This window comes from Oreochromis niloticus, linkage group LG3 (assembly GCF_001858045.2).
Source record: "Oreochromis niloticus isolate F11D_XX linkage group LG3, O_niloticus_UMD_NMBU, whole genome shotgun sequence".
NCBI classification, from domain to species: domain Eukaryota; kingdom Metazoa; phylum Chordata; class Actinopteri; order Cichliformes; family Cichlidae; genus Oreochromis; species Oreochromis niloticus.
The window spans coordinates 24,985,755-25,010,720 of record NC_031967.2 but is presented as its reverse complement, the minus strand read 5'-3'; the positions used below and the strand labels follow the sequence as shown (position 1 = coordinate 25,010,720).

At 40.8% G+C, this 24,966-nt stretch overlaps 2 protein-coding genes across 2 annotated transcripts in view; both read right to left on the bottom strand.

Moving 5' to 3' along the window:
• The window catches only part of LOC109194482 (B-cell receptor CD22), a 477,380-nt gene that overhangs the window by 111,898 nt on the left and 340,516 nt on the right, over positions 1-24,966 (bottom strand). The gene's annotated exons all lie outside the window — the stretch shown is intronic.
• On the bottom strand, positions 1,957-24,814 carry LOC109204458 (uncharacterized). The gene is made up of 12 exons (XM_025905646.1): positions 24,502-24,814; positions 24,308-24,398; positions 23,824-23,856; positions 23,204-23,443; positions 20,934-21,200; positions 20,533-20,811; positions 7,641-7,919; positions 5,546-5,665; positions 5,223-5,288; positions 5,014-5,064; positions 3,096-3,161; positions 1,957-2,964 (listed from the first exon to the last, which is right to left on the bottom strand). Exons 1-12 carry the CDS (start codon positions 24,628-24,630, stop codon positions 2,882-2,884), a joined length of 1,704 nt encoding a protein of 567 aa, XP_025761431.1. The 5' UTR covers positions 24,631-24,814; the 3' UTR covers positions 1,957-2,881.

Sequence of the window (24,966 nt, the reverse complement as noted above, 5' to 3'; positions counted from 1 at the left end):
TAAATCTGAGCCATACTATATTTGGTATGTTTGTTTCAATTCCTGTAATTGTTTTCTTTTAAATGCTTCAGTGAGATAAATGTATTATATCAAGGTCTTAGAATAATTGAGCCAGTTCCACTTTGAAAATTAAAGTAATATAACTGAAATATCACTATTACCACAGTTATCTGCATGGATATTCTCTACCTACTGCGTTGCTGGACGGTCCTGGTTAGCTGAGCACGTTTGCTTACTTGTTTGCCGGCACTGCTGAGTCAGTGACAGTAAAAAATAAAACACAAGAGAGGAGAAGCAAACTGCAGCTGCTCTGTGACACCTGAAAGCAGCAGCATTTACACAGACAGCCAGGTTTCCTCTTTGATGAAACTGCAGCAGTGCATACAGGAGAACAGAAACTGAAATATCCAGCTCATTACACTCGTATTGATCAACATTGATACAAATGCTGGTATCAAAATGATCAATATTTGGATCGATCCGCCCATGATTACTATTTATTTGAGTCCAATAAAACTTGTGGAATTTTAAAAATAAAACCGTATTTTTAAAGTTTGTTAATGTAAATGCTTTGATCACTATGACATCCATCCAAGGCCTGATTATATTCACGATAGGGTCCAAAGTCAATATCATCTTCTCTCTGTTCTTCAGTCATATCAACACGTTCTCATTCTTTACAATAAATTATAAATGGATTAATGTCTCCCTCTATTGGCCACCAGCTGTAAACACAGTCCAGTGATTGGACTTGGAAGCTGTGTTCAGAGTTTGACATGAGAAATATGGGACAAGGAACTATAACTTTATATCCACACTGACACTTAAAGCCTGTCACAGGACCTACATTGAACACTGATGTCTCTCTGATGTGGAGAATAGATGACTTCAAATGTTCTGTTAGCAAGATGTCAGGTAGCAATGAAGTGAAAACAGAATAACTAAATGAACATATCATAAATAATAAGAACAGCTGGTTAGGAAGCTGGGGTTCATGGAGGAAACCCACACAGATGCAAACTAAAATGAATGTGCATCTAAAAAGTAAAATATGAGAACTTACATTAAACGACGACTTGATGGTTCATTGATAATAAATAAATGGCTTCAAATGTTCTAGTAACACGTCATGTAGCAATAAAATGAACACAGAAGGACTAAATGAGCAGATCATAAATCAACAATCAGGAAAACAGCTGCTTATGAAATTCCCACTGTGCTCTTTGTCTGAACTCCTTGTTTCCTCTCTGCTGTGTGAAGTTTGATGAAATATGAATCAATCATAAATCTGCTGAAAGGAAGACTTGTGGCTCAAACCACAGGCTGTGTTTCCTCTTCTCTGTGTGGCTCAGCCATAAATCATGAGCTCCTTCAATTTCAATGCATAAAAAAGTCATGAAGCAGAAGAGAAAGTTAGAAACTATATTTTAAGTAGTTTAAAAGTGATTTGAATTTTTACAGCTCACTTTATTGAACAGATAATAAAGACATTACAGTGGAATAAAAATACATAAAATAGAAAATTAAGATTCATGTGTCATACACAGAGTTATCATGGTCTTGCTGAACATGTGACTGACACTGTCAAAATAAATCGGTACATGAAAGTACGAGCCGGACCTCCTGAGAAAACTGGAAAAACTCTGCTACACAGTAAAAAGGCTGCTGAGCATAACGTCACAGCAGTTGTTACTTCTCATTATGTTGACAGCTTTAGTTCATGTTGGAGGGTTGTAGCTGTTTTAAATGACAATGAGCGTCTTTAAATGAATGCTCTCCTTCAGTGGATTCATGCACAACACTGAACAGCTGTAACATGTACTCTCAGTCTGACACACAACAACAACACACTTTATTTATATCACACTTTTATTAACAAAGTTACAAAGTGCTTCACAGAAAGACTTTTTAATTATTTATTTTATTTTAATATATTATAAAGATAAAAAAAGATCTACAGTATATTAAAGTAAATAAAAATTATCTAATGGGAGAGAAACAAGTGAAACACACTGAGTGATTCTTTCTGAAGGAAATATAAACTCAGGCATCAGGATCATTGCTTTGAATTCAAAATCTTCTCCTTTTCACTCAAAGTGACGTCAAGTATTTAAGAGACTTTAAAGAGAAAAACAGCTAAAGAGCTGCTGTTAAGATTTTAGAGCTGTGGCTAAATTTGGATTTTGTCACAATCTGTGGCTGCAGACTGTGTGGCTCTTTGTAAGGACCCAAATGCAGACAACTAGAGGCAAAATCAAAATTTTAACAAAAAACGTTTTTCAGGGCTGGAAACAAACATGAACCAAATCAGGTTATCCAAAAATAAACAAAGAACTGACTGAGAAAAAAAAACTAAACTGGGAAAGCTAAAACTTAAACTAACAGAAAACGTGGAACACTGGGAATACCTCGACACACCTTTGAAGGATTGAGAGATGATCAGTGAAGTGGAAACACATTGGAAAACAGCTCTGATGAATTGAATGTAACGAGACAGGGAAGCCAAACCAAACACACTGAACACGGGATGAAATACTGTCAAAATAAAACAGGAAGTACATGAACACACGAGCTTGATGCAGAAACAGGGATAAACAAACAGGGAGGCAAAAGATGAAACAGAAGGAGACAAAACACACTGACACTACTAAGACACACGGAGGGCGAGTGAGCATAAACATGGATGACATGACAGACTCTCACAAGCGACACAGGGATGAGACAAAAACACAAGTGGAACCTCACAGACAACAAACCATAAACTGGAAATACAAGAAAACTCAGAAACATAGAAAGAACTAAACTCCTGGTTAAACTGTATAAACATTAACTTAGACCATCTTCACACTTTCACAGAGAGACTCACAAAAGCAAAATAACCTCAGAATCTTTGGTCAACGACCCAGCACCCTGACAGATTGACATTATTGTAGTCAGAGCTCTCCTCTGCGTCACCACGTTGCCCTGTTGAGGTGATCAAATGAAAGCATTTCAAAACAAACACCCTCTGTTCTCTGCTTAAATGCATTTATTATCAGTGAGAATAATTACCATTGTATAATTTACATTTTAAATCTTGCATTTTGTGCACTCACTTGTCTTGTTAATGACTTTGAGCTGAATCACAGACGCGACATTGGCGTAAACATCTTCTGCTGGACCTGAAATAATAATCTTACTGATGTTAATGTTCCCTTCCGTGAATCTCTAAATTATTGTGGTGGAGGGGTTTGTGTGTCCCATGGATCCCAGGGGCTATGTTGTTGTTGGAGGAGAGGGGTGGTGCCTCCTGGTAGGGTCTCCAATGGCAAGTTTTATCCGGTCCCTCACCCAGGACCAGACAAAGAATAATAATTTTTAAAAAAAACCTGAATGAAAGGAACAGTTCACTCTGCCCTTGAAAGGGTTAACAGGGTCCCAACATGAAGCAAGGCCTGGGGAGGGTGCCTAAGAGCAAGCGCCTGGTGGCCAGGCATTGGTCCATGGGGCCTGGCTGGGCATAGCCCAAAAAAAGGACATGGGTCCACCCTAGGGGTGGGTTTTTATAATCGATTTATCGATTAAAATCGATTCTGGCTTGGATAACGTGAAATCGATTCATTAAAATCCTGAATCGATTTTTTAATATAAATTTATTTTGCCCGAAATGCCAGAATCTCAGGTGAAACCTCACAAAATTTCAACAACCAGGAAACAGCTAAGACAGTAAATGAGAGCAGGTACACGGATTCTGCACAAAGACGTAAACACACAGCGCGGACCCGCGGATCAGAATCAGTGAGATGTCGCCTTTCTCACCTGACGGCACGGACACGGTCGGGGCTGAAAGCCGACAGCTCGCTGATTCTGATCTGTCGGCGGGTCCGCGCTTTGTGTTCACGCCCTTTTAGCGCTGATTCTAAAGCTGTTAGTTTGATCTCTCTCCAAACAATATTGACCGAACCAGCAGCAAAAGAAGATCCAAACTACGCTTCACATAAACATCGTCATGAAATCACTCTGACTTTTACTGTTTTGCTTCCACCACGACAAAATGCTTAGCTGTGTCTCTAATAAAACCGCTGTAACGTCAGAGGTAACGTTCATATGTTGATTAATGGTTTTCTTTCGTTTTTGATCTTCTGCAGAATATTTTTATAAAATCCCAGGCCAGGAAAACCACCTTCATGTTTTTCTGTGTTTTATCTTCAGCTACTTTGACACAAAGGCATCTGCTGTGACGCTCACACCTTTGATAAAGTCTTGCGTGTGTCAGCTTCCTTTTTGTAGATACAAAAATATGTAAATGTACTGATCTGAATTATAATATTTCTGACTGTCAAAATTTCCCAGATTCAAATAGAATTGAATCGTGGATCAAATCGATTCGGGACCTTGTGAATCAGAATCGAATCGATTCTAGAAATTAGTGATGATACCCAGCCCTAGTCCACCCTCCTATAGGCCCACCACTCACAGGAGGAGAGGGGAGCAGATTGGTGCTACGTACACTGTACCGGTACGTCAAGATGAAGAGAGAACTGACCGTAAAAGTTAAGCTCTCAATCTACATTTCTACCCTCACTTATGGTCAAGCTCTGGGTTAGTGACCCCAAAGAACGAGATCGTGGAAATAAGCTTACTTCGAAGGGTGGCTTGCCTCTCCTTTAGAGATAGGGTTAGGTGTTTGGCCATGTGGGAGGGGCTCAGAGTAGAACCACATTTGAGGTGGTTCAGGCATCTGACAAGGATGCCTCCTGTGTGAGGTTTTTCAGGCATGTCACACTGTGAGGAGACCCTGGGGCAGACCCAGAAAATGCTGAAGAGATTATATCTGTGGGCTGGTATGGGGAAGCCTTGATGTTCCCCCAGACAAGCTGGAGGATGTGGCCTCTCTGTTTAGGATGCTGCCCCCATGACCTGGCGTCCAAGCGTAAGAAAATGGTTGGATGCATAGACTTCAATGTTAAACATAGTTATTGTATAATCATCCAGCTTCCACAAGCTCAATATTAATGAAAGTTTATACTTCACCATTGTCAGAGTTTTCAGATCTTCTGATTATCTCATACCCACAATGATCACCTGCAGGTCAGAGAAAATCAGTCACCTCATGTCTGTGATACTAAATTAAACACAAATATGATTGAAAATAACATTTATATTAAAAGCTGCAGCAGATGTAATAAGTACAGTCTTGTTGCAAGCAGCATCATAATATTATAAATAGATGAAAAACTAACCAGCAAGAAGAGAGGAGTACACTGGCTGCTGATGATGTTGATTGAACGTCTGCTCATTAACAGCACCTTTATTAAAAATGTAAAATAAGACTTTTGCTTTTAAATGAACCTCATGATGGATTTATGTCTTTGAATGATAATTCAAAAGAACATTTGAAGTAATCTATTCTCCACATCAGAGACGTCAGTGTTCAAGGTAGGTCCTGCGACAGGCTTTAAGTGTCAGTGTGGATATAAAGTTATAGTTCCTTGTCCCATATTTCCCATGTTAAACTCTGAACACAGCTTCATTGAATGATGATAAGTAAAGGAAAAGGTCTCACTGTTGGTTCTTCTGCAGCGATACAACAAGAGCAGGAGAATAATAATGAGAGAGACTCCACAAACCAGTCCAACAATCAACCACACAGGAGATGAAGAGCCGTCAGCTCCTGACACAGTTACTGTAACAACAAACAATAAAGTTTAATTATAATTTATAATTCATAAAATAATTTTAGGAAAGTTCTCAGAAAATGAAGTGAGGTGACTTCAAGCCTTAAAACAAAACTCATTTACAAAAACGCATCAAATGTTTTGATCCTGCTCACCTTTAACTGACATCCAGCTCTGTGCTGACTCTCTTCCTGAGTACTGACACTTGTAGAAACCTTCATCAGACTTTGACACTGCAGAGATCTTCAGCTCCCCTCGGGTATCATTTTGAATAAGTTTGTCATTGTGATAGAAAAACACATTGGAAAGTATTTTTTGTGTTCTCAAACTGCAGCTCAGACTAACAGAAGCTCCCTCAGTCACAGGATGAACAGGACTCACCAGGATAGGACCATTACCATCATCTGTGACACAATCACACACAATTGTTTCAGTCACATCAGCTGGTGCACACTTTGAGAAAAAGCTGACAAACAATAATAAGAACAGATTTTACAAATGTTTTTCATCATGAAGATCTGATCTTGTGTATTTAAAAACTGCTGTATGTGTTTTATTTTTATCACGTAAATGACTCCACATACAGCAAAGCTGGAACAAATGTTCATGTGACGTCTAAATCATTCAGATCCAAGAAGTAAATGTATAATAACATACTCTGTACAGTGATGTTGACTGCACTGCTGAACTCTCCTGATCCAGACTCACACCAGTACACTGCAGTATCTGACTTTGATGTGTAGATGTTACATGTGGATCCAGTCATTCTCCTACAGTCAGAGTACAGTCGGCCGTCCTCAGAGAACTTCCTCACTCTCCACTCAGTGAAGTTTCCCTCACAGGTCAGTGAGACAGAGTCAGAGGTGAAGTGTTGCACTCTGTCAGGACTCACTGTGAGAGACGCTGCTGAATGAACATCTGGAAACAACATGCAGTGAAGAGACAAAGCTCACAGATGTTAGCATTCAAAATATCACAGTGGAAATATACGTTTGACTTTTGTGTGGTTCACAGGAGTCCTGCTAGTTATGCAGCCAGATTTACAGACTTTCAAATCATCAACATGAAGATTAAAATTCCTCAAACTGACCTGCAGACCAGACAAACTTTGGTTGACTGTGATCAGTGTGATACTCTGGGTCTCCTCTTCCAGCTCTGCACACATATCCTGCTGTGTGTGTCTGTCCATGAATGATGTAGGAGTCCTGTGCAGTCCCACTGCCATCAGGTAGCAGCTCATAACTGGAGGATTTCTCTGATAGATCAGGAACAGCTTTATACCAGTAGAAGCTCCATCCTGCAGACGGATGTTCAACCTGACAGTTCAGAGTTACTGAGGCTCCAGGACTCAGCCATGATGGAGACACAGTGAGGACAGGACGGGGTTTATCTGTTCAACAAAGATTTTCTCTCAATGTTTCGTCTCTTAACTCTGAATTCAATGTCACTAAAATGTTGATTCACAAATATTTATGATGAACTTTAAGAGTGAGACTATCTAAACATGTCAAATATCTCAACATGTACTAATAAAAACACATTTTTACAAACTGTTTCTATTTCCAGCTTAAATGAACTATGACTCTACTTACTGTCAGAAACTGTCAGTGTGACTGAATCACTCCACTCTGTTGTTTTATGCTGTGAACTTTTCATTCTGCCCTTACAGCGATAGTTTCCACTGTTGGATGATGAAGCAGATCTAATCCTGTATTCATTTTGATTTGGAGCTTTTATCCTGCTGTTTGTTTCCCACTCATAATCCCACTCAGTGTCTCCTCCATGGATCTCACATCTGACAGTGATCGTCTCTCCTCTGTATATCTCAGACCAGTTTGGATACAGAGTCACAACAGGCCTGTTTGGGACTGTTAATGTTCAAGAAAGTACAATAAAAACACATGAATGTCAAAAATGTTAATGCCTTTTGTTCTTCATCTTCCTCCTTAATCAGGAATTTATCCAACTTCATGTTAAACTCACCAGTTTTCCCAATCCTGACTGACTGGCTGTCCTCTGTGTAGTAAACTGGGTTTCCTCTTCCTCCTCTGCACCTGTAGAGTCCTTCCTGTGAGACACTGATTTGTCCATTTGAGTGGAAAACTGCATCTTGTGTGGTCAGGGCTTCAGAGGATTTCTCATCTCTGTACCAGTAGTATTTCCATCCAGATGATGATGATGGGTTCACAGAGCAGGTCAGGGTCACACTGCCCCCTACTGGAACAGCTGTGTTATCAGCTCTCAGTTTGGCCTTTGGTTTATCTGCAGTTCAGTTTAGAAAAAGAACAAAAGTCAATGACTGAATCAAACCAGTTGAAATAACTTGGTGGAAATATGGAAATAATAAATATCACATAACTTTAATGGTGAAGCTACAACAAACTGTACAACTATCACACAAACACAACACTAATCTTTCATATTTAATTTGCTGCATTTCTAAGTTAAAAACACACATGAGGAACAATCAGTGGATTTAATGTTTCTTAGTGGATGTGGTGGAGCAGCTGAGACAGATTCAGCATTTGTTCTGCATTTCATCTTTCATGTATTAGAGCTGCACAGCAGAGAAGTTACTCTCATATGTTTTGTTCTCTTCACTGTGAATAAAAAGCTGCTGTTCAGGTTTTTGTTGTTGGAATAAAAACTAAACATTTTACTGACCAACATGAAAGACAGTTATAAAGCTGTAAGAAAGAAGAAGTGCTTTTTCCTTATTTAGATACTCTGGATGAAGATCTTACATGATACAGTCAGTGTGATGATATCACTCCACTCTGAGAAGAAATAGTCCCTTCTGCCCCGGCAGCTGTATCCTCCACTGTCAGACTCAGTAGCTCTGATGATTCTGTATTCATTGGATGTTGGAGGTGTGTTTAACTTGGCTGCTCTCCATTCATACGTCCACTGAGCTCCTTCACCTCCCTGAATCTCACATCTGACAGTGACTGTCTCACCGCTGTATATCTGAGTCCAGGATGGCTGCAGGGTCACAGTGGGCTTACTGGGAACTGTTCACAGAAAAATATCCAGTTAGAGACAAATAGAAACATAAAAATTCTGCTGTTTAAAACATGAGAGTAACGTGAGTGAAAAAAAATCAACCTCCAACAGGCTACAGGGTTAAACCACACCTCAGGAAGTCTGACCACAGATAACTGTTTTTGATCACGGCCACATCCCACTTTGCAAAATAGCTATAAACAGCACAAAGAGTCAAAACCAGGCCAGAGGCAGGACTGCTTCATCAGGATGCACTGAGACATTTTCCAACACCCTGACCTGTAGCTGGTTTTTGATAGCATACTGTGCTACATGAAGAACTGTATAGCACAGCTGCACAGTAGCACAGAGGAAAGAGCTCCACAGGGTTATACAGGTCACCCAGAGGATAGTCGGCCATCCTTTGCCCTCACTTGAAGAACTGCACAGCTCCCGCAGTCTCAGGAACATGAAGAAAATCCTTCAGGATCCATCTCACCCAGGTCATGCACTGTTTGAACGTCTACCTTCAGGCAGACATTTCAGAGCCATAAAGACAAGAACTAACAAACTAAGGAACAGCTTTTATCCCTCAGCCATCACCATGCTGAACGCTGAACAATCAGATCCAACACAGCTCTCATATACAGTGTTTACATAGTTACAGCACAGTCTCATGTTTACACCTGCAGGTACGGCTGGTATTTACATCAACACTGTAACAAAGAAACAATTGTTTTATTGTTTGTTATTAAAACAAAAATCTGAAACTTTTCACTGCAAGGTCTCATTTTTCTTTGGAATTTGAACTTTTGTAGCTAAAACACATTTTTTAAAGGTGTGAATCGTTTTGTTGATGTTTTTTGGAGACATTCTCTGTAAGGGTGAGTCCTTAATCTCACCATTTTGGACTTAAATCAAAACCAAAGTTAGAATAGAATAGAATTCAACTTTATTGTCATTGCACATGTCACAGGTACAGGGCAACGAAATGCAGTTTGCATCCATCCAGAAAGTGTTTTAGCCGTGATATAGATATATTACAATATATATTAGCAATAATAGAGATGTGTAAGTATATTACAGAAATGGGTCTATTATGGTATGTTATAATGTACACGGTGTGAAGTATGTTATGAATATTCTATAACTATAAGTATGTACAGGCTATGAACAGGATATAAATATGAAATAAAAACTATACAGAAATCTGAGATATACAGTTATACAGAAATGTGAACTATGCAAGTTATAAACAGTTGTAGGATTAAAAATTATCGTATGTACAGAATGATATTCACACAGAACTATACAGTAGTGCAGTTAAGATAAGTGAGATATGTGGATAATTTCTACAGAGGCTGTATAAAGTGCTAGTGGTTGTGGGTGTGTGTATGTTAAGTCCATGAGTTTAACGTGGGTCAGATGTCAGGAGGCAGAGTTCAGGAGTCTGACAGCTGTGGGGAAGAAGCTGTTCCGGTACCTGGTGGTCTTAGTCCGGAGGCTCCTGTAGCGCCTCCCAGAGGGCAGGAGGGTGAAGAGTCCATGTGATGGGTGACTGGGGTCTCTGATGATTTTCCCAGCCCTTTTCAGACACCGCTTCCTGTAGATGTCCTTTATGGCAGGAAGTGGTGCTCCGGCGATGCGCTGGGCAGTTTTCACGACCCTCTGCAACGCCTTCCGGTCCGAGGCAGAGCAGTTCCCGTACCAGACTGTTATACAGTTGGTCAGGATGCTCTCGATGGTGCAGCGATAGAAGTTCACCAGGATGTCTGAGGACAGGTGGTTCTTCCTCAGAGTCCTCAAGAAGAAGAGGCGCTGGTGAGCCTTCTTGACCAGCTTGGAGCAGTTGGTCGTCCAGATGAGATCCTCGGAGATGTGGACTCCCAGGAACTTGAAGCTGCTCACACGCTCCACAGCCATCCCCTTAATGTGGATGGGTGGATGTGGGTCAGCATTCCTCCTGTAGTCCACGATGAGCTCCTTAGTCTTCTCGGTGTTAAGCAGCAGGTTGTTTGTGTCGCACCACTCAGCCAGACGATCCACCTCCTCCCTGTAGGCGGTCTCATCGTTGTCGCTGATGAGGCCAATCACCGTGGTGTCATCTGCAAACTTAATGATGGTGTTGGAACCATCAGCAGGTCTGCAGTCGTGGGTGAAGAGGGAGTAGAGGAAAGGGCTCATCACACAGCCTTGTGGTACCCCGGTGTTCATTGTAATTGTTGATGAGCAGCGGTTATCCAGTCGGATATTTTGGGGGCGGTTGGTCAGGAAGTCCAGTAACCATTTGCAGATGAGGGAACTGATGCCCAGGTCTGTCAGTTTCCTGATGAGTTGTGAGGGGAGGATTGTATTGAACGCTGAACTGAAGTCTATAAACAGCATTCTGGCGTAGGTGTTGTTGTTGTCCAGGTGTGAGAGGACAGAGTGCAGTGCGATGGAGACTGCATCCTCTGTGCTCCTGTTCTGGCGGTATGTGAATTGGTGGGGGTCCAGGGTGGGGGGGAGACAGGATTTGAAGTGTGCTAAGACCAGCTGCTCTAAGCACTTAGTGATGATGGGGGTGAGTGCTACTGGGCGGTAGTCATTGAGGCTAGATGGGTTGGAGTTTTTGGGTATCGGGACGATGGAGGTGGATTTGAAGCAGGCCGGTACCACAGCGTGGGCCAAGGACAGGTTGAATATGTCTGTGTGCACTCCTGCAAGCTCCCCAGAACACGCTCTGAGAAAACGCCCGGGTATGCCATCAGGACCTGCAGCCTTGTGGACATTGATCCTGCTCAGCACCGCTCCTACATCGGTGGGGGAGAGAGTCAGAGGTTGGTGGTCTGGCGTCATGTCTGCTTTGGTTGTGGTTGTGGGGTTCCCTCGCTCAAAACGAGCATAAAAGTTGAATAAATGTTTGTATTTTCCCACCTCTCCAAGTAATCTTAATGAGCAGAAAACTCATTTGAGGGTTAATAAACTCACAGCTATTAGATAAAGTTGTTAGCACACATTACATAATGACCTCTTAGTCTGGTAGAAATAAAATAATTAAACTCACGAGTTTCTGTAACTGTGACGTCACTGCTGTCCTCTGTGGAGTAAACTGGATCTCCTCTCCCTCCTCTGCAGTGGTACAGACCTCCTTGTGAGACACTAATAACTCTGTTTGCTTCATTTCCTCTCATGAGCTGAGCTTTAGAAGAGACTGAATCACGTCTGAACCAGTCAAACTTCCAGCCAGCAGAGCCCTCCACAGAGCAGCTCAGTGTCACACTGCCCCCTGCTGGTATGATTGAACTTTGTGCTGTCAGTGTGGCTCTGGGTTTATTTGCTGTTGAAGAAACAAAACCATTGAAAAATTAAATCATCATCATGAATACATTTCTTACAGAACTAATCACACTTTAAACATTCACACAGTAATTTATCTACAAACACAAAAAAATAATTAGTTTTCCTGCATGTGACACATTAGACTGTTTAACAAACTACAGATTTCACTGATTTATCATTCTCTTATCAAACTGTCATCTCTGTACATTCCTCTTTACATTGCTGATGTTTTAAGAGCCTCCATGGTGTCTCTACTTTCTGTTTGCACAGTGAGAAAAACTGTTGTCCTGAGCTGCCTGCAGACAGCTGGATCATTGTTGGAGTTTTCCTGTTAAGACAGATGTAAACATGAAAACATTAAATGTCAGCATGAATCATGGTCCAACTTACATGAAACTGTCAGTCTGAAGGCATCACTCCATCCTGTTAAGAGATAGTCACTGCTACCCCGACATCTGTAGTCTCCACTGTGGGACACTGAAACTCTGCTGATCCTGTATTCACTGGATGTTGGAGGGCTGTTTGTGTTGGGTGCTGTCCATTCATATTTCCACACCTTTCCTTCACCTCCCTGAATCTCATATCTGAGAGTGATTGTCTCACCAGTGAATATCTGAGACCAGCTGTGCTGCAGTTTCACAGCAGCCAAAACTGTTCAACAAACAAATAAAAACAAATATTAAACTGAAAAAATGATATTTATAAATTGTTACTTCAGTTTAATCATAATTTTTTCGTCTTATTTCACAACCAAATTTCACCCTCACCTTGTTTCTGAATTGTAACTGCAGCACTGTCCTCTGTGGAGAAAACTGGATCTCCTCTCCCTCCTCTGCAGTAATAGATGCCTCCTTCTGAAATACTGATAGTGTGCTCTGATGTTCCAGCTCCTATTTTCTGAGCTCCAGAAAACTCTGAATCACGTCTGAACCAGTCAAACTTCCAGCCAGCAGAGCCCTCCACAGAGCAGCTCAGTGTCACACTGCCCCCTGCTGGTATGACTGAACTTTGTGCTGTCAGTGTGGCTCTGGGTTTACTTGCTGTTGTAGTTACAGGAAAGACAAACATCTGACTGTCAGTTGCTTCAGGAAAAACTTTGTTACAATAAAAAAAGATTTTAAAGAGAAAGTAAAAAATTCAAGAATCATTTTAGAAATATGCAATTTGTTGTTTTTTTCAGTAAGTGCTTAATAGTAATGATCAAACTTCACACATTCACTCAGTCATTTAGCTTCTAGCACCAAACAGAAAATATTTACCTGCATGTGACACATTAGACTGTCTTCATGCACAACTACACTACAGATTCCCTCTGATTTATTCTTCATCTATTCAAAGACAAATGTTACAAATACAAAGGACTTTATCCATGTTTAATCCATGGTCAGTCTGTTTGTGTCCTCTCTACATTTCCCTTTAATAACAGTCTAAAGTCACACTACACTGAATGGTGTCTGTTATCGTTCGAGCACCGTGACCATCGCTGACATGGTTCCAACATCAAGTTCAGGTAGTTTACTATGATCTTAAATTTAATTTTGAATAATGTAAACACCTTATTTACAGAGGAAAACTCAACAATCAGAGAGGCTGACAGACTCCAATGAAGTCTCCAATAAAATAAAACCACACAGGAGTCCTTTGAGTTTAATTCAGCTAAAGATGGAGTCTGTGTTCCTCATGAGACCAAACTTGCCAAAATGTGAACAACCTGTGGAGGGTCTTGTTTAACGCTGCCACTGCAGCTTGTCTAACATCTGATTGGTTACCATGTAGAGTAAGTCAGCACAGATCGATACTAGAAAATTGACTGCGATGAACTGGTGGTACTGTGGACGTGGGGCAGCCAGGTATCCCAGAATGCATTTCAATTCACAAGCAGCAATTATAGTGCTATCGAGTATAAGTAAAGTTTTAAAATACCCTGTTTGTCTGTCACCAAGTGTACTTTTTTAATCCATGGTCAGTTTGTTTGAGTCTGTTTGCATAAGCGCTTCGATGTTAGCTTTGCTAACTGTTAGCTGACGGACTGTTCTGAGCTCTCGATGCCACAAAGCACGACTCCAGTCACACAGTTTAACACCCACACTGAGTGAACACTGGACATAATTCACTGAGGTTTTATCTGTGGGGTGATGTTTATTTCATTGATTTATTTAATGCTGATTAAATCAGTTTGACTCAGATTAAAGTTTCATAACTGCACAGTGTTACTGAAGTTTAATGTCTGACTGGAGCGCATGTTGAACTGAAACATTCACTTGCTTTTTCTATGACGCTCATATGTGTTACATGTTTTTAACCATTAATTTTGAATTAAAACTAACATTAAAAATATTTTTATAAAAGTAGAAAAGAAAGAATTTCTACCCTGAGAAGAAACGTCTGAAGCAGCATGTTGATGCTGTTCATGGACACTGAAGACTGCAGCCTGTCCACAAATGGTTAAATGATCAGTTTTGTAATATAAACACAAACTGTCTGTTATCATGTTTGAAAGTTTACTAGAAAAAAATAAATAAATTAACATCTGATTTGTGATTTTATTTAATAGGCAGATGACTAATTTTCCCAATTAAAGGTTAGATTAATAAAATAAGTAACGTTAAATAATCTGGATGAAAGATCTTACATGATACAGTCAGTGTGATGATATCACTCCACTCTGAGAAGAAATAGTCCCTTCTGCCCCGGCAGCTGTATCCTCCACTGTCAGACTCAGTAGCTCTGATGATTCTGTGTTCATTGGATGTTGGAGGTGTGTTTAACTTGGCTGCTCTCCATTCATACGTCCACTGAGCTCCTTCACCTCCCTGAATCTCACATCTGACAGTGACTGTCTCACCGCTGTATATCTGAGTCCAGGATGGCTGCAGGGTCACAGTGGGCTTACTGGGAACTGTTCACAGAAAATATCCAGTTAGAGACAAATAGAAACATAAAGTCATTTTGAAACCTGATTTTCTTTTTGCTGTTGTTCAGAGGAGAAAGATTTACTGCTTCCTGGTGACATTTTGACTGTAAATGAAGCTGGATTTAAAAATCAGTGTTTACATTTATTTAATGTGTGGTACACGTGTGTGGTGGCCCACCGGTGTATCTGACTCACACAGCCTGTTCTCCACACACTCCACATTTATAAAGTGATCTACAAATCCTAACATTACAGCTAACAGCTGCATTTTCCCTTTGAAGAACCACTGACTGCTACAGAGACAGGGAGTGAAGGTGGACAGTATATCCTTGTTGTTATGGCAACACATTTACCTTGAAAGTGGTACAACTGTGTATAATATGATTCACAATCATTAAGTAAGATTTACAAATGTGTGCAGTGATTTGTGTGCAACTTTTCAGGTCTCCAGTTCACACAAACTATTTTACAAATGTGTCGACCCAAACCTGACCCAAAAATGCTAATGCTGAGGGGCAAATTTAAACGTCCTGCTTGTGTGTGTGTGTGTGTGTGTTGTTGTTTTTTAAATTTTTTAATTTATTGCCTTAAAATTATCCGTCGGTAATTTTGACAGGATAATAAAAATACTTAATACAATAATTATAAGATGCCTGTAGCTGTGGTCCAATAATTGTAAAATAAGAAGAATAATCATGAAAACTATTTGTATGTAATTATGTCTTCAGTCCATTTCAATGAGCGATGATCTTCTGTGTTTTTGTCATGCAGCCACGGGCAGCCCTGAGTATAAAATACAATTACATCAGCTCAGGGTCGAAAATATAAAGATATTTATTGCACAATAACAACATATCTGGTGATAATATAAAGGTCACAATACCTTAAATACGTGTGGACGAATCACCTGACACGCACAGATCACGTCTCGTGCCCACGTGGGGTTTTGAGTATAATTTAACTGCCAGCTTCACACAGATCCACAAATGTGAGCTGCTTTCAAGTCACAAATCATTGCTTGTTGATCATATCGTGCACATTTGTAACACTTTCAAGACAAATTTGTCTCCTTATGAAAGCAGACTGTGTCATGTTGACATGAGTGTCAGAATGGCAGGTTTATCTCCAGATCCACGGCTCTGACCCACGGAGACCTCTGGCTGATGCTCAGTGTTCTGAGTTTGGCTCGTAGCTGCTAACTAGCTTTCTGCTCTGGGTCAACTTATGGCAAAGTGCAGAGATGGAGAGAGGCGTGGGAAGGTTACAGCAGCACACTTTCTTCCTCTGGAGGCAGTGAACACAGTGAACAGCTGGATACTAACATCTGGCTCACAGCTGGGCCTGTCAGACTCTCTCTGGCTGCAGTAGCTGCTGCTATAAACACGTCTGGACGTAGCGTTTTGTGGGAGAAACGTTTCGTCACTCATCCAAGTGACTTCTTCAGTCTCAGCTGACTGCAGGTTTCCCCAAACCTTATAAACAGTACATTTGCATAATGACTGAAACCAGCCCACCGAAGGAACAATGGGCTGTGAGGTCAGTTCCTTAATCATAATTATGCAAATTCCCATGACCATTGATCAACAATCACTGACCAAAACCCACTGATCAAAGAACACTGATCAATGGCCATGAGTACCATTCACAGAGAGTTGGGGAATGGCTGCAATCACAGCATTGTAAGATGGCGAAAGATGTACCCTTAGGCCCCCTCCTCGATTCAGAGATGGTCTTTCCCTTTTCACGTAAACGGCCTCCTTGACTCCGCGCTCAAACCAGCGTTCTTCCCTGTCCAGGATGTGTACATCCTCATCATTGAAAGAGTGTCCACTGGCCTGTAGGTGTAAATAAACTGCAGAGTCCTGGCCTGATGAGGTTGCTCTTCTGTGTTGTGCCATCCGCTTCGCTAGAGGTTGTTTGGTTTCCCCGATGTATAAATCCTGGCAATCCTCCTGGCACTTAACAGCGTACACTATGTTACTCTGTTTGTGTCGGGGGACCCGATCCTTGGGGTGGACCAGTTTTTGGCGCAGCGTGTTTTGGGGTTTAAAAGCCACAGAGACCCGGTGTTTAGAAAAAATGCATCTCAACTGTTCCGATACTCCTGACACATACGGGATCACTACAGGTTTTCGCCTGGGCAGCGGTTGTCCTTCTCTCCTGGATCGGCTGGAGCTTTCTTTAGGTGCCTTCCCAGCTTTGACAAAAGTCCAGCTGGGATAACCACATTTACTCAGGGCCTTCTTGATGTGCTGTTCTTCTGCCTCCCTGGCCGCTGTGTCAGTGGGGATGGTGTTCGCTCTGTGTTGTAGTTTCCTGATGACACCCAGTTTGTGCTCCAGTGGATGATGAGAGTCAAACCTTAGATACTGATCCGTATGTGTAGGTTTACGGTACACGTCAGCCTTTAGATGTCCCCCATTACTGATGGAAATCTCACAGTCTAAGAAGGCTAACCTGCCACTTTTCATATCCTCCCTGGTGAATGTGATGTGTTGGTCCACCGAGTTAATGTGATCCGTGAAATGTAGTACGTCCTGAGATTTGATTTTCACCCAGGTGTCATCCACATATCTGAACCAATGGCTTGGTGGTGTTCCAGGGTAGGATAGCAACGCCCTCTTTTCCACTTCTTCCATGTACAAATTGGCCACGATGGGTGAAACTGGGGAGCCCATGGCACACCCATGTTTCTGCCTGTAGAACTGACCCTTGTATGTGAAGTAGGTGGAATGAAGACACAGTTCCAAAAGCAAACACACTTGGTCGATGCTGAGAGTGGTCCTGTTGCTGAGGTTGGTGTCATCCTGTAATCTCTTACGGACTACCTCCAACACTTCCGTGACTGGGATGCAAGTGAAGAGAGATGTAACGTCGTACGAGACCATGGTTTCATCTGCCTCCATAATGACATCTCTCACCTTCTCAACAAAATCCAGGGTGTTCTGGATGTGGTGTTCAGAGCTGCCCACCAGCGGGTTGAGGATCGAAGCCAGAAACTTGGAGATGTTATAGGTGACCGAGTTGATCATGCAGACAATTGGTCTTAAAGGTGCACCCTGCTTATGTATTTTTCGGGTACATCTTTCGCCATCGGGTACATCTTTCGCCATCTTACAACGCTGTGATTGCAGCCATTCCCCAACTCTCAGTGTTCTTTGATCAGTGGGTTTTGGTCAGTGATTGTTGATCAATGGTCATGGGAATTTGCATAATTATGATTAAGGAACTGACCTCACAGCCCATTGTTCCTTCGGTGGGCTGGTTTCAGTCATTATGCAAATGTACTGTTTATAAGGTTTGGGGAAACCTGCAGTCAGCTGAGACTGAAGAAGTCACTTGGATGAGTGACGAAACGTTTCTCCCACAAAACGCTACGTCCAGATGAACAGATTCAACTTTTGGAGATTTACTTTCCTGGATGATTGAGAATGCATCAAGATGCTATAAACACGCTTTGCTTTTTCTCACTCTGTAAACTTCCTCCTGCAGATGTTACTCTCACTCGCTGCTTCGCACACACCGCAGAGAGAGGCGCTCCCTGTCTTCCCCACAACATTCAACCTGTGGCACAGAATACATTACCCATCAGGCCACCTTCTTAAAGCAAGGTTGGACTTTCATTTTTTCACCCAAAGTTTGCGGGAGCCACAGCTGAGGGGCGGAAGAGCCGCGGGTTACCGACCCTGATCTGACCTGATGTTAGCTGAGCTGTTAGCTTGGTGATGACCTCGGATGGCAACATGTTCAGGATTAACCTTTATTTTTGTTTGTTTTTAGGGCTCTATGGCTTCATACATGTAGTCTTTCATGTCCACTTAAAGTCAGTTTAATGTGAAGAAGCATTTAGAAAGAGAGAGGCCAAAAATATTTAAGAAAACACAATTTAAAGACTAACAGCAGCTAATGAGCTATAAATATGCAGTTTTTCTAGTCTTTTCTGGAGTTGATGCCACAATGTTTATTTTTTACATTTGTATGAAACACATGAGAAACTTAAATAACAGAAAGTTTAAAACTCACAAGTCTCCACAACTGTGACGTCACTGCTGTCCTCTGTGTAGTAAACTGGATCTCCTCTCCCTCCTCTGCAGTGGTACAGACCTCCTTGTGAGACACTAATAACTCTGTTTGCTTCATTTCCTCTCATGAGCTGAGCTTTAGAAGAGACTGAATCACGTCTGAACCAGTCAAACTTCCAGCCAGCAGAGCCCTCCACAGAGCAGCTCAGTGTCACACTGCCCCCTGCTGGTAAGACTGAACTGTGTGCTGTCAGTGTGGCTCTGGGTTTACTTGCTGTTGATGTTACAGGAAAGACAAACATCAGACTGTCAGTTGCTTTGGGGAAGAACTTTGTCATATTACAAATAAAGATTTCAACATAAAAACTCAATAGTAATTTTAAAAAAAATCTAAATTTATTTTTATTAATTTATAATTTATGTATTTTTTTTATGTATTATGTATTTATGTATTCAGTAAGTGCTTAATAGGTCACAACCCTGGATGATGGGTTAAGAAGATGGATGGAGTTTAATAATTGATCTCAGGTTTCTCAGGTAGGTCGGTCCCTGATCTCAGTGTGATCATCACACTTGTTGCAAACAGGCACCAACAGCACAGGAAAAAAAAGTGTCTTCAAAGCAAATTAGATGAGAATCAACAACTGGCAGCAGCACATGAGGACAGCACAGGTATCTCAGCTAACTGTTAGCCAGCTAGAGAGCCAGGAGCTAACACTGGATGTATATAACATGATAAAAACTTTATCAGAGTGAATCATGAATCAGGTGAGACTGTTTTTATGCTCTGCCACCAAACTGTACTCCTAAATGCAGAGACAGGTGAACTATACACTGTTAGCTGATCTGAGGCCAGCTGTAAAACTGGGACATCTGAGCTTCCACTGTTTACCTGTGTTTGTTTGTTTGTTTGTTATTGTTTTTAAATAAAGTGAGTGAAAAACAGCTGATTCAAAGACAGAAACTGTTAAGAAGAATGAATGTCAACACATATTTACCCTCAAAGTCATAATACAATATAAAGAACTTAAAATGACAGCTTTCACTAAAATCTTCTCGCATTTATGTTGTTTCATTAATTTTATACTTTTATTTCCTACAAACGAGACATTTTCAGAAATAAGTCTGAATGAGTCTGATTTTCTTTTGTAAACTGACTTTGTGGCAAACAAGCAAATCAATGATTTTATTAGGAATATATTCAAAAACTAGAGTGTAAAAGCCATTTTTTTCCTTTCTTGTATTAAACCCAGTCATGTGTGTGTGTTTATATTAATTGTAACAAACAGCAGTATTTGATGAGATCATAAGAATGATTTTTATTCCTTTTTTTAATAAAAACTGTAGATTTGTTGTTTGTTGTTGAGGGAGTTTGAAGAATACTATATCTTTTCATCCTGTATCTTTATACCATTATTGTCGTCAGGTGATGGAGCAGCAGGTCAGCATTGGCGTCTCTATACCAGCTGAAAGTTGATGACACAAAGTGGTGACAAACTGTCTACAATGAGGCTACTATCAGCTGCAGCTCTTTGTCTGACTAACAATGGAACATGCTTTGTAGACCATTGAATTCATCCTGTGCTGACCATTATGACATTTGTCAAATGGAGATCACACAACAAACATGACTTACTTGATACTGACAATGTGAAGGCTTCACTCCACTCTGTTGAAGAATATGAGTCATCTCTGCGTCGACTCTTACACATGTAGTCTCCACTGCTGGACTCAGAAACTCTGAATGTCACATCATTATTGTGTGTCCACTGTGTGGGTGTCCTGGGTCCTCTCCATTCATACTCCCACTCAGTGGTTTCACCTCCTTCCTGCACCTCACATGTCAGAGTGATCGTCTCACCTCTGAATATCTGAGGCCAGTTGGGTTGTTGTTTTACAACAACTTTATTGGAAACTGTTTACACATATTAACAGTTGAGATACAAATAGAAACATGAAATCAACACAGAAAACTTCACATTGTATGTTTGATAATCATGAGTGAATGTATATTTCAAACTAAATGACTGAACTCACAGGTTATCTCAATGGTGACATCATCACTTATATCAGTGTAGTAAACTGGGTTTCCTCTTGTTCCTCTGCAGCTGTAGATTCCTCCTTGAGATACTCTGATATCTCTGTTTTGTTGATCTCTGATTGGATCTTCAGAGGTTGTTTGGGTTCGTCTGAACCACTCATATTTCCATCCATCAGAGCTCTGCACAGAGCAGGTCAGTGTCACACTGCCCCCTACTGGTATGATTGTTGTTCCTGCTGTCAGTGTGGCTCTGGGATAATATGCTGTTATGAAAAACAAGGAAACAAAATGTACACCTGATCCATTACAAAGATATAAACAGGTTTTAACTTCATTCAAATTCCAACAAATTAAAATCTACAAATTTCCTCATTTTAATAATTTTTTTCTCTGTAGTTTAAAATGCTTCACATTTTTGCTGATTTCTGTCTGAACATGGTGACAGAGCTGCAGTAATTCAGGTTGTAGATCTGTAAATAAACACAGTGTAAATGTTTGTCTAATCTCTTCTGCTTGTTGCTTTTCCTCAGTCGTGGTTTCTTAGCAGCTGTTTGACCATAAAGGCCTGATTCACACAGTCTCCTCTGAACAGTTGATGTAGAGACGTGTCTGCTACTGGAACTCTGTGTGACATTTATCTGGGCTCTAATCTGAGGTGCTGTTAACTTGTGATTTCTGAGGCTGGTGACTCGGATGAATTTATCCTCAGCAGCAGAGGTGACTCTTAGTCTTCCTTTCCTGGGGCGGTCCTCATGTGAGCCAGTTTCATTGTAGCGTTTGATGGTTTTTGCGACTGCACTTGTGACACATTCAAAGTTTTAGCAGTTTGCTGGACTGACTGACCTTCAGCTCTTAAAGTAATGATGGACTGTTGTTTCTCTTTACTTAACTGATTGGTTCTTGTCATTAAATGAATTCTAGCAGTTGTCAAATAGATCTGTCAGCTGTGTACCAACCTGACTTCTGCACAGCTGATGGTCCCAATTCCACAAATGAACCCTGACAAGGCACAGCTGTGAAGTGAAAACCATTTCAGGTAGTGATGGTGTGATGAAGCCCCGTGAATGTGTCAAATCTTTCTGGCCAATTGCTTCATTAAACGGCAGATCACATGACCCCCGTTTAACAGCTCATTTGGAAGTACTGACATCTGCTGGTCATTTAATGTACAGCAGCCCTGCTGTGACAATACGCACGGGCTACATACCAGTGGATATATAGACGTAATGATGTGTCACTTGTAGAATACCTGCATGAGGCCCTAGATAATATAAATATAGACACACACACACACCTAACTAACCATTCTCTCTGAGATTGATTTAAGACTCATGTTATTATTGGGCAATAGCATGTCTCAATGCTCCCTAACTGCTAATATTTTTTTCCTTTTTGGTGGCTCCACTAGGTGTGAATGTGTGAGTGAGTGTGAATGGTTGTCTGTCCCTGTGTGTTGGCCCTGCGACAGACTGGCGACCTGTCCAGGGTGTACCCCGCCTCTCGCCCTATGACAGCTGGGATAGGCTCCAGCGCCCCCCGCGACCCTGAAAAGGATAAGCGGAAGCGAATGGATGGATGGATGGATGGATGGTGGCTCCTTAATGTGCTAATAATCTCCTTGCAAGCTGTGATCATCCTCAGAATCAGCTCAGATCCAGTTCATGTAAAAAACATCATGTCTGTGTCTTTTCAACTGCTCGAATCGCATAACAAGGCAGTGACATCATATCAGAGAAACGAGGCCTCGTTCACGTGATATTCTGAAAAAACTGATACAGGCCTCCACACAGGCTTCGTTTGGACACGCCCACTTTACTCGACACGGACCTCAGTGCTTCAGTGTCAGACGTAACATCACTAATTTCAGGTGATACATCATGAAGCTCACTGAGAGAAGGCCAAGGGTTTGCAGCACTGTCAATAAGCAAAGGCTTCCTTCATTAATCTAAAATATAAAACTTTTTTAGACTTATTTTCCCTTTGCTACATAATTGCATATATCTGGCTTCATATATTTGATGTCTTCAGTTTGAATCTACAATGTAGAAAGTAATAAAAACAAGAAGGTGTGTCCAAACTTTTGACTTGTAGTTTATGTTATAAAGTTGTTTTGTTTTTGTTTTGTTTTTGTTTTTTTATTGTTTTAATTCCAGATGTTTCACTGTTGTGATTACTGTGTACTTTTATCACCACATTTAAAACGGTTTGTCACTGATTTTGTTACTAAACGAAAACAATATGACTGAATGAAATGTGTCCAACTTACATGATACAGTCAGTGTGATGATGTCACTGCACACTGAAAGACTCATGGTGCAGCAGCTGTATCCTCCACTGTCAGACTCAGTAGCTCTGCTGATTCTGTATTCAGATGTTGATGGTCTGATTAACTCGTCTTCTCTCCATACAAACAGCGACTGACTTCCTTCACATCTGACAGTGACTGTCTCACCGCTGTAGATCTGAGGCCAGGATGGTTCGAGGATCACGGTGGGCTTATTGGGAACTGTTCACATAAAACATCAAGTTAGAGATTGATGGAAGCATAAAGTCATTTTGAAGCTGTCCTGATTTTTATTGCTGCTGTTAAGAGTCAAAAGATTTACTGCATCCTGGTGACATTTGGACTTGAAAATAATAATATGTGTTTTCATGAAACAAATTAAAGCAGTTAATTAATATTCTGAATAAAACCACAGAGTGACTGCACAGAGCTGCAGGATTGAACTGACTTCACTGTTAATAAACTGATTTTATATCTTAAATAAAACGATGCACAAACAGAGAAACAGAATGTGATTTAAAATGGTGCATGAAATATGAAATATGAGAGCAAAAAATACATATTATATAAATGCGAAGAAAATAAAAAGAAACATTTCTCACCTTCAGCATTAACATAGAAGAGAGTACCGAGCACTAAAGTAAAGATTAAACATCATCAGGATCAAACTGGCAGAAAATCAAACTCAAAATGAACAAAAGTGTTTTTTAAAGATTCATTTTTACATGACACAGTTACTGCTCCTCAAAATGTTTCTGTGCACATAAACTATAATTTAGTAACAAGTTTGATACATAAAAAATATTTTAAAATTATTATTAGCATAAAATACTATTAATATATGAACTTGTACACAATAAAAATGAGTCAAGTGCAGCAAGCAGCGATGTATCCAACACGATACTCCAGACTAAACTGAACCAAGGAACCAGCCAACATTTGTCTGTAACTATCAGAAACATCACAAATATGCTTTGTTCAAACTCTCAGATAAACACTTCAAACCAGTGATACACTCTAATTCTCACACATGAGAAACACTTTCATTAATCAGTGCCATTCAAACAATGTCACAAATGTACTTACACAATAAGCCCGTCATGCAGAGCAAAGAGTGCCCCATCCTCACATCCAGCCCTGCTGCACTCTGATCCTCAGCTGATCTCAAACACTTTGACTTTACATCAATAATAAAAAGAGAAGCTGCATTTAATACAGATAAGACCAGAGTGTTTCTTCTGACTGTGGCCTCTCTGTGCTTCCTTTCCTTTTATACAAACCTCAAACAGCTCCTGTAGCTTTGACCACAGCAGTTGTGTGACGTGTTCACATTTCCTGTCCACTGCAAACATGCAGGCTTGCTTCTTGTGTTTTCTTCTTACCTTCTGTTGTTTCAGGTCAGGTGACATATTTTACCAGCTCATAATTATGTTTTGACTTTTATGTGATTTGTGCAGTGTGCTGTGGATCATCATAATGCTGGAATATTTTATCTTGAGTCATCTTATCAGCCAATGTTTCTGAACATCCACAGACATTTATTGTGTGATACATGAATGCTGTCTTCCCAAAATGTGTTGTTCTCAGTTTCAGGCCACCACACTCACTCACTCTCCATGTCACAGTCTGGCAAGGGCAGACTGTATGAATTGACGAGAAGGACCCAAAATGCAAACTCCAAGGAACAGGGAACAAAACAGGAATGTTAACAAAAAGCGAGCCGTTTAATGAGGCTGGTAAAAGGT

What these genes read in the sequence shown, in the direction of transcription:
- LOC109204458 (XM_025905646.1), bottom strand. Translation starts at nt 24,630, where the DNA reads ATGTCACCTGACCTGAAACAACAGAAGGTAAGAAGAAAACACAAGAAG. An exon ending in TGTCACCATTGAGATAACCT is followed by an intron (nt 20,812 to 20,933) that starts GTGAGTTCAGTC and finishes ATGTGTAAACAG; the next exon opens with TTTCCAATAAAGTTGTTGTA. An exon ending in GTACTCCTCTCTTCTTGCTG is followed by an intron (nt 5,065 to 5,222) that starts GTTAGTTTTTCA and finishes TCTGACCTGCAG; the next exon opens with GTGATCATTGTGGGTATGAG.